The 10,621-nt window shown below is 47.3% G+C and overlaps 1 protein-coding gene across 1 annotated transcript in view; it reads right to left on the bottom strand.

Annotated features, from left to right (window-relative positions):
* The window catches only part of LOC129712847 (uncharacterized), a 61,477-nt gene extending 53,827 nt beyond the window's left edge, over positions 1 to 7,650 (bottom strand). The window contains exon 1 of the mRNA XM_055661566.1: positions 7,007 to 7,650. Within this exon, the coding sequence (XP_055517541.1) occupies positions 7,007 to 7,312 (306 nt within the window). The 5' untranslated portion in view covers positions 7,313 to 7,650. The remainder of the gene's footprint in view (positions 1 to 7,006) is intronic.
* Positions 7,651 to 10,621: the final 2,971 nt, after the last annotated feature.

Here is a 10,621-nt window from a genome sequence, read left to right as displayed (position 1 = left end):
GCACGGGTGCATTGGCTTGAAGTTGAAAGGCACTACTTACTGCAAATTGTGGCTTGAAGTTGAAAGGCACTACTTACTTCAAATGGTGGCTTGGTTGATTTGGCTTGAAGTTGAAAGGCACTATTACTGCAAATGGTGACGTGAGCTTTGGCTTGTGAGCTTTGGCTTGTGAGCTTTCGCTTGAAGTAGAAAAGGCATTACTTACTGCAAATGGTGGCTTGGGTGCTTCGGCTTGAAGTTGAAAGGCACTACTTACTGCAAATGGTGGCTTGGTTGCTTTGGCGTGAAAGGCACTACTTATTGCAAATGGTAGCTTGTAAGCTTTGGTTGGAAGATGAAAGGCACGACTTACTGCAAATGGTGGCTTGAGTGCTTTGGCTTGAAAGGCACTACTTACTGCAAATGGCGGCTTGGGAGATTTGGCTTGTATAAAAGGCACTACTTACTGCACATGGTGGCTTGGGTGCTTTGGCTTGAAGTTGAAAGGCACTACTTACTGCAAATTATAGCTTGTGTGATTTGGCATGAAGTTGATAGGCACTGCAAATGGTGGCATGAAGTTGGAAGGCACGTCTTACTGCAAATGTCGGCCTGAGAGCTTTGGTTTGAAGTTGAAAGGCGCTACTTACTGGAAATGGTGGCTTGGGAGCATTGGCTTGAAGTTGAAAGGCACTACTTACTGCAAATGGTGGTTTGGTTGCTTTGGATTGAAGTTGAAAGGCAATACTGACAACAAATGGTGGCTGGGGAGCTTTGGCTTGAAGTAGAAAAGGCACTTCTTACTGAAAATGGTGGCTTGGGTGCTTTGGCTTGAAGTTGAAAGGCACTACTTACTGCAAATGGTGGCTTGGTTACTTTGGATTGAAGTTGAAAGGCAATACTGACAGCAAATGGTGGCTTGGGATCTTTGGCTTGAAGTAGAAAAGGCACTTCTTACTGAAAATGGTGGCTTGGGTGCCTTGGCTTGAAGTTGAAAGGCACTATTTACTGCTAATGGTAGCATGAAGTTGAAAGGCACTATTACTGCAAATTGTGGCTTGGTTGCTTTGGCTTGACGTTCAAAGGCAGTGCGTACAGCAAATGGTGGTTTGGGAGCGTTGACTTGAAGTTGAAAGGCATTACTTACTGCAAATGGTGGTGTGGGTGCATTGGCTTGAAGTTGAAAGGCACCACACTGCAAATGGCGGCATGAAGTTGAAAGGCACTACTTACTACAAATGGTTAACTTTGGTGCTTTGGCTTGAAGTTAAAGGCACTACTGCAAATGCACTTACTTCCTGTTTGCATTGTATATTGATTTTAAATAAAACGCTCCCACTTAAGGCTGTGATTTTTGGCTATCTTACTCAGTCCCCGTCCGCTGAGCAGGTGCAGAGAATTCTTCCCATCAATGAAAAACAAAAGTGTTATTAGTTTTTTTTTTTAATGTTGAGAACCTCTCTCCTGTCAATCACTCCATGAAAGTCCCACCTTTCCGGCGGGGGGAGGGGTTATAAAACCCGGAAGTTTGGGTGTGGCTCAGGCTCTGCGTGGTGGGGGAGGGAGAGTTCACGACTGTCTGAGCTGTGAATCAACTGAATGTCTACTGAAATGTGAGTTTGGTGTTTTGTGTGGTTTTATGGTGGTTTCACCCTGCACGAAATGGTATGAAGCTGCATATGAATTTGGTGGCCTTGCACCCTGCTTGAAATGGAATGAAACTGCACTTGAATTTGGTGGCCTTGCACCCTGCTTGAAGTGGTAGGAAACTGCATTTGAATTCGGTGGCCATGCACCCTGCTTGAAGTGGTTGGAAACTGCACTTGAATTCGGTGGCCCTGCACCCTGCTTGAAGTGGTAGGAAACTGCACTTGTATTTGGTGGCCTTGCACCCTGCTCGAAGTGGTAAGAAATTGTGCTTGCATTTGGTGGCCTTGCACCCTGCTTGAAATTGTAGGAACATGGATTTCAATTTGGTGGCCTTACACCCTGCTTGAAAAGGAATTTCAAGGAATAGTCATGAGTCAACTGCCAGCCCATCAGCCGTGAGTGAGCTGCCAGCAGAACCGGCTTGAGGGACTGAGCTGCCACCCCAAGAATTAGAATTAGAATTAGAATTAGATCCTTTATTTGTCATTCAGACCTTTCGGCCTGAACGAAATGCCGTTGACTGCAGTCATACATGTAATAATAAACAGCAAAACACACAATAAACAAAAATTAACATCCACCACAGTGAGTTCACCAGGCACCTCCTCACTGTGATGGAGGCAAAAATCTTAGGATTACTGTCTCTTCCCTCCTCTTCTCCCTCCGCGCTGAGGCGATACCCCACCGGGCGATGGTATGTCAGTCCCGCGGCTCGCCGTGCTCTGCGAACAGGCCGGTTCAAGCTCCGCGGCCCTGGGCGGACGAAGCTGCCGCCCTCCAGTCCAGCGGACGCAGCTGTTGCCGCGGGAGCTCCGGAAAACAAGCACCAGCCCTTGACCTGGGAGCTCCCGACGATGTCGCCTGCTGGCCCGCAGCCGAGCCCCGGATTCAGGACGCCGCTGTCAGAACGCCGCCTCAGCTACCGGAGCACCGTCTCAGACCCGAGCCGAGCCGCCCTCACGGGAGCTCCGTCTCACCCTCGCGCCTGGTCGCCCTCACGAGAGCGCCGTCTCAGCCCAGCGCCGGGCCGCCTCACGGGAGCACCGTCCCAGCCACGAGCCGGGCCGCCACGGCCACCGGAGCGCTGTCCCAGCCCCGAGCCGGTCCGCCCTCACGGGAGCGGAACCCATACCAGCACTCCAGAAAACCCCCCTACTGGCCACCAATATTGGAATTGGTGGAGAGGTGGAATATTGCGTCGGGGGACCAGCCCTCCCGTGTGAACATGAGACCCAACGGGTCCCACTTAGTCTATATATATATATATATATACATATAGGCGAGGCTGGAGAAGGTGCAAGTTAACTTCAAAGTGCAGTCAGGGTCCCTGGGCAGAGTCGTGGGATGAGCTATCGGGACAGATATTACATCTCCTGCGGTTGCAGTGGAAGGTAGGTTCGGAGGGGGTGGTTTCGGTGGGGAAGGATCTTAACCAGTCAGTTGAGAACGTTGGGATCCCATTGGACGTGGCAAAAATTCGGAGAGTCATGTGCTGTATTCGACGGTTAATTGTGTGAAATGTAAGGACTCGGGGACTCTGTCCCTGTTGCGATTCGGGGGAGGGGAATGAAACGCGGAGCTGCGGGACACGGATGACACCCGTGTGAGGGTCTCATCTATGTTGGAAGAAAGGGACCCCTGTTCCCCAAATAATGGAGACATCTCGGACGTTCTGGTATGGAAAACGTCATCTTAGGCAGAATGCGCCACAGAAGGAGGAATTGGGGGGGTAGGGGATCAGGTCTTTGCAGGAGGCAGGGTGAGAAGTATATAATTTGGATATTTTTGGGAGTCAGTTTGTTTATAATATCAGTCGATATATCATCTCGTATGACAGAGACGGTGAGATCAGCAAAGGGGAGGTGGATATCGGAAATGCCCAATGATGGAAATTCATTTTAGTCAATGATGGAAATTGGTAATGAAAGTAATGAGGTCGGTGATAAATACATTGGGGCACACATTCATCAATGTTGCGCAGATAGAGTTTGGGATAAGGCCCGTGTCCGCCTGAAACAAGGATCGTTCCACGTATCCTACAAATCGGTAGACATATCAGAGGCACATGCGTTTGCCCATGGTTAGATATTGAACTTGGAAGAAGATGGAGGAGTTGAAGGAGAAATTGTTGAGCTCCGCTAGGCGGAGGAGGATGGAAATTGGCTGGATCTGCACTCGAGTGAAAAAAAATGGCTTTAAGACGTCCCTTGTGGGGGTGGAGATGTAGAGAGACTGAACGTCCATAGTAAAGATGAGGAGTGGGGTCCTGTAAAACTGAAACCATTGCACTGGCGAAGGGCATGTGAGCTGCCTTGGACAAAGGTCGAGAGCGATTGAACCAGGGATGGAGTCAAGGTACATAGAAACAATTTAGTGGGATGGAAAGCAGGGCACTTGTGTCAATGGATTTTGGGGAGAAGGAAAAACAAGGCCGATCGGGGCTGGGGAATGATAATGAACCAACGAGAGAGCAGGCTATTCTATACTGGGTATTGAGTAATGAGGAAGGGTTAGTTAGCAGTCTTGTTGTGCGTGTCCCCTTGGGAAAGAGTGATCATAATATGGTTGAGTTCTTTATTAGGATGAAGAGTGACATTGTTAATTCAGAAACAAGGGTCCTGAACTTAGAGAAAGGTGACTTTGAGGGTATGAGACGTGAATTGACCAAGATTGACTGGCAAATAATTCTTAAAGGATTGACGGTGGATATGCAATGGAAGGCATTTAAATACTGCATGGATGAACTACAACAAGTGTTCATCCCAGTTTGGCAAAATAATAAATCAGGGAAGGTCGTGCATCCGTTGATAACATGGGAAATCAGGGATAGTATCAAAACGAATGATGAAGCGTACAAATTAGCCAGAACAAGCAGCCTACCAGGGGACTAGGAAAAATTCAGAGTCCAGCAGAGTACAAAAGGCGTAATTAGGAAAGGGAAAATAGATTATGAAAGAAAACTGGCAGGGTACATAAAAACATATTGCATATGTTTTATAGGTATGTGAAGAGGAAAATATTAGTTAAAACAAATGTAGGTCCCTCGCAGTCAGAAATAGGCGAATTGATCATGGGGAACAAGAACATTGCAGACCAATTGAATAACTACTTTGGTTCTGTCTTCACTGAGGAAGACATAAATAATCTGCCGGGGACCGGGTGTTAAATGAGATGGAGGAACTGAGTGAAATCCAGGTTAGCCGGGAAGTGGTGTGAGGTAAATTGAATGGATTAAAGTCCGATAAATCCCCAGGGCCAGATAAGTAGCATCCCAGAGTACTTAAGGAAGTAGCCGCCAAAATAATGGATGCATTAGCGATAATGTTTCAACACTCTTTTGATTCTGGAGTAGTTCCTAAGGACTGGAGGGCAGCTAATTTAACCCCACTTTTTAAAAAGAAAGGGAGAGAGAAAACGGGGAATTACAGACCAGTTAATCTAACATTGGTGGTGGGGAAATTTCTGGAGTCAGTTATTAAAGATGGGATAGCAACACATTTGGAAAGTGGTGACTTCATTGGACAAAGTAGGATGGATTTATGAAAGGTGAATCATGTCTGACGAATCTTATAGTATTTTCCGAGGATGTAACTAGTAGAGTGGATAAGGGAGAAAAAGTGGATGTTATATCTGGACTTTCAGAAAGCTTTCGACAAGGTCCCACATAAGAGATTAGTATACAAACTTAAAGCACACGGTAATGGGGTTTCAGTATTGATGTGGATAGAGAACTGGCTGGCAGACAGGAAGCAAAAAATAGGAGTAAACGAGTCTTTTTCAGAATGACAGGCAGTGACTAGTGGGGTACGGCAAGGCTCAGTGCTTGGACCCAAGCTATTTACAATATATACTAATGATCTGGATGAGGGAATTGGATGCAACATCTCCAAGTTTGCGGATGACACGAAGCTGGGGGGCAGTGTTAGCTGTGAGGAGGATGCTAGGAAACTGCAAGGTGACTTGAATAGGTTGGGTGAGTGGGCAAATGCATGGCAGATGCAGTATAATGTGGATACATGTGAGGTTATCCACTTTGGTGGTAAACAGGAAAGTAGACTATTATATGAGTGGCGGCCGATTAGGAAAAGGGGAGATGCAACGAGACCTGGGCGTCAAGGTACATCAGTCATTGAAAGTAGGAATGCAGGTGCCGCAGGCAGTGAATTAAGCAAAATGGTGTGTTAGCATTCATAGCAAAAGGATTTGAGTATAAGTGCAGGGAGCAGTTGTACAGGGTCTTGGTGAGAACACACGTGGAGTATTGCGTACAATTTTGGTATCCTAATCCGATAAAATACATTATTGCCATAGAAGGAGTACAGAGAAGATTCACCAGACTGATTCGTCGGATGGCAGGACATTCATATGAAGAAAGACTGGATAGACTCGGCTTGTACACGCAATAATTCAAACGATTGAGGGGGGATCTTATAGAAACTTAGAAAATTCTTAAGGGGTTGGACAGGCTAGATGCAGGACGATTATTCCCGATGTTGGGGAAGTCAAGAACTGGGGGGGATCCAGTTTAAGGATAAGAGGGAAGTCATTTAGGACCGAAATGAGAAAATCATTTTTACACAGAGAGTGGTGAATCTGTGGAATTCTCTGCCAGAGAAGGTAGTTGAGGCCAGTTCATTGGCTATATTTAAGAGGGAGTTATATGTGGCCATTGTTGCTAAAGGGATCAAGAGGTATGGGGAGAAGGCAGGGATGGGATACTAGGTTGGATTATCAGCCATGATCATGTCGAATGGCGGTGCATGTTCGAGGGCCGAATGGCCTACTCCTGCACCAGTGTTCTATGTGTCTATGTTTCTATAAGGATGGACGCTGCAGAATGTTAACGCCCCCTCCAAGTCCCCTACTCATCTTTCCCATCTGGGCGTCCTCCGCTGTCAGAGTGAGGCCTTTGTGTGTGTGTGTGTGTGTGTGTGTGTGTGTGTGTGTGTGTGTGTGTGGTGTGTGTGTGTGTGTGTGTGTGTGTGTGTGTGTGTGTGTGTGTGTGTGTGTGTGTGTGTGTGTGTGTGTGTGTGTGTGTGTGTGTGTGTGTGTGTGTGTGTGTGTGTGTGTGTGTGTGTGTGTGTGTGTGTGTGTGTGTGTGTGTGTGTGTGTGTGTGTGTGTGTGTGTGTGTGTGTGTGTGTGTGTGTGTGTGGTGTGTGTGTGTGTGTGTGTGTGTGTGTGTGTGTTGGTGTGTGTGTGTGTGTGTGTGTGTGTGTGTGTGTGTGTGTGTGTGTGTGTGTGTGTGTGTGTGTGTGTGTGTGTGTGTGTGTGTGTGTTTATTGTATGTATATACCCCATATATATATGATTTTAAGACCTCTAAGTGCTAACAGGTGATAGTCATATGGGATCTCCCTTCGATTCTCCGGCAGGTACAGCAGGTGCTTTGGAAACAGGTGCGTGGAATTTTGTGTACGGACGCCGCCTGAGTCTACACCGCTGTGCCCCATCCGTAGCCCCGCAGAAATAGACCGCCCCGTCCTCTCGCTTAACCATGTGGATCTCCAGAGTTGATTTCTTGTTCTCCATCGTCCTCGTAACCACGAATCTGCCCTTAACACTCTCCTCCAGGCGGGCCTCGCTGTTGATGTAAACCGAGGCGATCAGCGTCAACCCGCCGCCGCGCTTCTGGAGATACCACAACATGTTGTTACGAATGTTCCCCGCCTGAGAGCAATCCATCTTGGCCGGTTCGCCTTCCCTGACCCCGAGAGATGTGGGTAACTGGACGATATCATCATTACACGATACACCTGGAAAATAAACACCACACCGGGAATTAAAGAAGCTAAGGCAAGCAGCGGGAGAGGGAAGGTTAAAAAATAAATTGAAACACGAGAGACTGTCGCTTGAAAATTACCGGCCGTTAGGCCAGACTCGTCTATTCCGGCCAAGATGTCCCATTCCCGTTTGATTGATCGATGGAATCAAGCCGTCCGGCCCAACTCGTCCATATCGGTCAAGACACACAATGTAAGCAGGTTCCGTGTTCCCGCGTTTGGCCCATATAACTCTATCTATGTATTTGTATTATGTGTTTTTTTCATCTATGTATCTGACCAAATATCTTGCAATCCTGTTACAGTGACTGCCTCAATTACCTCATTCGGCAGCTGGCTCCATAAACCCACCACCCTCTGTGCATCAGACTTGCCCCTCAGATTCCTGTTCATTTTTCCTCCCTGTCACATGAAATGCATTTCCTCTGGCTCTCGATTCCCCTACCCTGGGGATAAAAATGTGTGAATTTACCCTATCTATTCCCCTGGTGATTTTATACACATCTATAAGATCACGTCGCACCATCATGCACTCCAAAGACAAAAAGCTAACTTGCCCCCTCTTCTCCGTTTAACTCAGGCTCCTCGAGTCCTGGTGACATCTTCGTAAAACGTGTATGCGCTTTTTCCAGCTCAAATACATCCTTCATACAGCATGGTGCCACAACTGAACAGAATACTACAATTCCACCCGATGGATTCCCTCTCGTGATTGTACACACCTCAATAAAATCACCCCTCAGCCGCCTGCGTTCCAACAAATTAAAACCCAGCCCACCCCAACCCGTCCCTAGAACCGAGGCCCCTCGAGTCCTGGCAACAACCTAAACAATCTTCTCTGCGCTCTTTCCAGGTTGACAACATTCTTCCTTTCGCAGGGCGATCGAAAAATGAATACAATACTCCATTCGACATAGCTGAATTAAAGAGACGGGTGGGAAATGAAATAATTGTTTGAATACTATCACTTACGTTGGAACCAAAGAAGGAGGCACAACAGCAGTAACATCTTTAGTTGGAATCTATGCTGCGATTAAGGGCAGCGGAGAGGAAGCACTTCTTTTGCTAGCAAAGGATTAGCCAAATAAACTCCAATGTTGCTTGGGACACGCCCCAGTAGCGCCAGCTAGCCAATCCGAAGTGACGATATTGTGGATTTGCTTTAACTGAGTCCTACTAAAATGCGTTCAACTGCAGAAGTTGGTGATGGTTGTTGAAGCTTGACGACCTTCATAATATTCCAAGGAAGTAGAGGCGTTGTTTTATTTCATTGGCCATTGCTTCGATATGGTTTCGATAAAGGAGACAGAGATATGTGGCGAGCGAGAGCTTATAGAAGGAAAGGGAGGGGAAGATAGATAGATGTGGCGAGAGAGAGAGAAAGAGAGAGAAGGCGAGAGAAGGAGAGAGACGGAGAGAGGAGGAGAGTAACAAATAGAGGGAGAGAAATTGTGCGAGAATGGTTTAAATGTTTCACGGGTTTCACGGTCAGTTTATTGTGACATTTACCATTTAAAGTACAGTGAAATCCATGATTACCATACAGCCATGCTAAAAAAATGCAACGAGCCACAACACTATTTACAAGTTAATATAAATATCCACCACAGCGGATCCCCCACATTACTCATTGTGATGGAAGGCAATGAAGTACAATATATTTCCTCCTTATTCTTAAAGTGCGAGGTAAAGGACGAGGAGGTTGTGAAAGAGGACGTAAGAGAGAGAGAGCGAAAGAGATAGTGAGAGAGAAAGAGGTAGAAAGAAAGGAAGGAAGAAAGAAAGAAGGAAAGGGAGGTTACGAGAAAGTTAATTAATGACAAACTCTACCGTGACTCGGCCCGAGTCCATATCTATGTGAGGCAAGAAGTAATAGAGAGATACAGTATGGCCAACTTCGGCCCAACTTGCCCACGCCGGCCACCATGTCCCAGCTACACTAGCCTCACTTCACCGCGTTTGGTCAATATCCCTGGAACATTGTCCTATCGATGTAACTGTCTAACTGTTTCTCAAATGTGGGGATTGCCCCTGGGTCAACGACCTCATGTGGCAGCTTGTTACACACACGCACCGCCCAATGTGCGAAAAGGTTACCCCTCAGAATCCTATTGTATCTTTTTCCACTTCACTTTGAACCTGTCCTCTGGTCCTCGATACACTATTCTGGCAAAGAGACTCTGAGCGTCTATCCGATGTATTCCTCTCCTGGTGTTATATAGTTCCACATGATTCAGATTGGTTACCATAGGAGAATGGGCGTTTCTATGCCACGTTACCCCTGTCCCACCCCATGCACAGTGCGATTCCCCTCCACTACCATGTCCGGCGCTCGATCTCCTCACTTCTGTCTTTGAGTGGAGAAAGCTCGCAGAACGATGTCTCTCCTTCTCGCTGTGGGGACCTGGTTTCATTGTAAGTTGTATTCACCGATCCCCGTTTTCTCCCTCTGTCATTTTCTATCTCCTCTCCTCTCTTTATTTCCCCTTTATTATTTATCTCTCCCTCTCCTCCTCTAACAATCGCTCTCCTGTCTCTCTCCAGCTTACCCCTTAACTTCACCTCTCTCTGTTTTCTCACTACTTGTCCGAATCCGTAAAATCTAATTCTACTCCACACTTTCTCTCTGTCTCACCAATATATCTCATCTTACGCCATCTCTCAATCACCCTCTTCCTCTCTCCACACTCCATCGTCTCCACCCTCGCTCAATCTATCTCCCTCATACCACATCTCTCTGACTTCTCTCGCTCTCGATATCCTGTCCTCCACACGCCTCTCTTTAAATGTATCTCTCCATCTCCACATTTCCCCATGTCTCGAACCATTCCCCCACGCTACCCCCTCCTCTTCTCCTCCCTCTGATTCTATATCTCCATCTTTACATCACTCAATGTCTCCCCCTCCCCCTCTCCCTTACCCCTTCTCCCCATCTCTCTCTCAAACTCCCCGCGACCTCCAATGCCGCATCCCTCCCCATTTATTGCCTCCTCCCCCTCGAATGACAGTCGTTCTCACCTTCCCCCCTTCTTTTTCACTCCGCCCACTCTTGGCCTCTCTATTTCCAGATGTGAACTCGGTGACCGTCCGCCAAAATCCAACCACGTTTTCAGGAGATCCCGGGGATTTTTTTGGAGCTGCGCTGCACGGCGGAGGAACGGGGCAACAATGACTGTATGTACCGGTACGGACAGTCCGCCGGCAAGGGCCT

Source organism: Leucoraja erinacea, chromosome 34, assembly GCF_028641065.1.
Source record: "Leucoraja erinacea ecotype New England chromosome 34, Leri_hhj_1, whole genome shotgun sequence".
Lineage (NCBI taxonomy): Eukaryota > Metazoa > Chordata > Chondrichthyes > Rajiformes > Rajidae > Leucoraja > Leucoraja erinaceus.
Note: the sequence above shows the minus strand (reverse complement) of the source record. Positions and strands in the feature narration are given on the sequence as shown.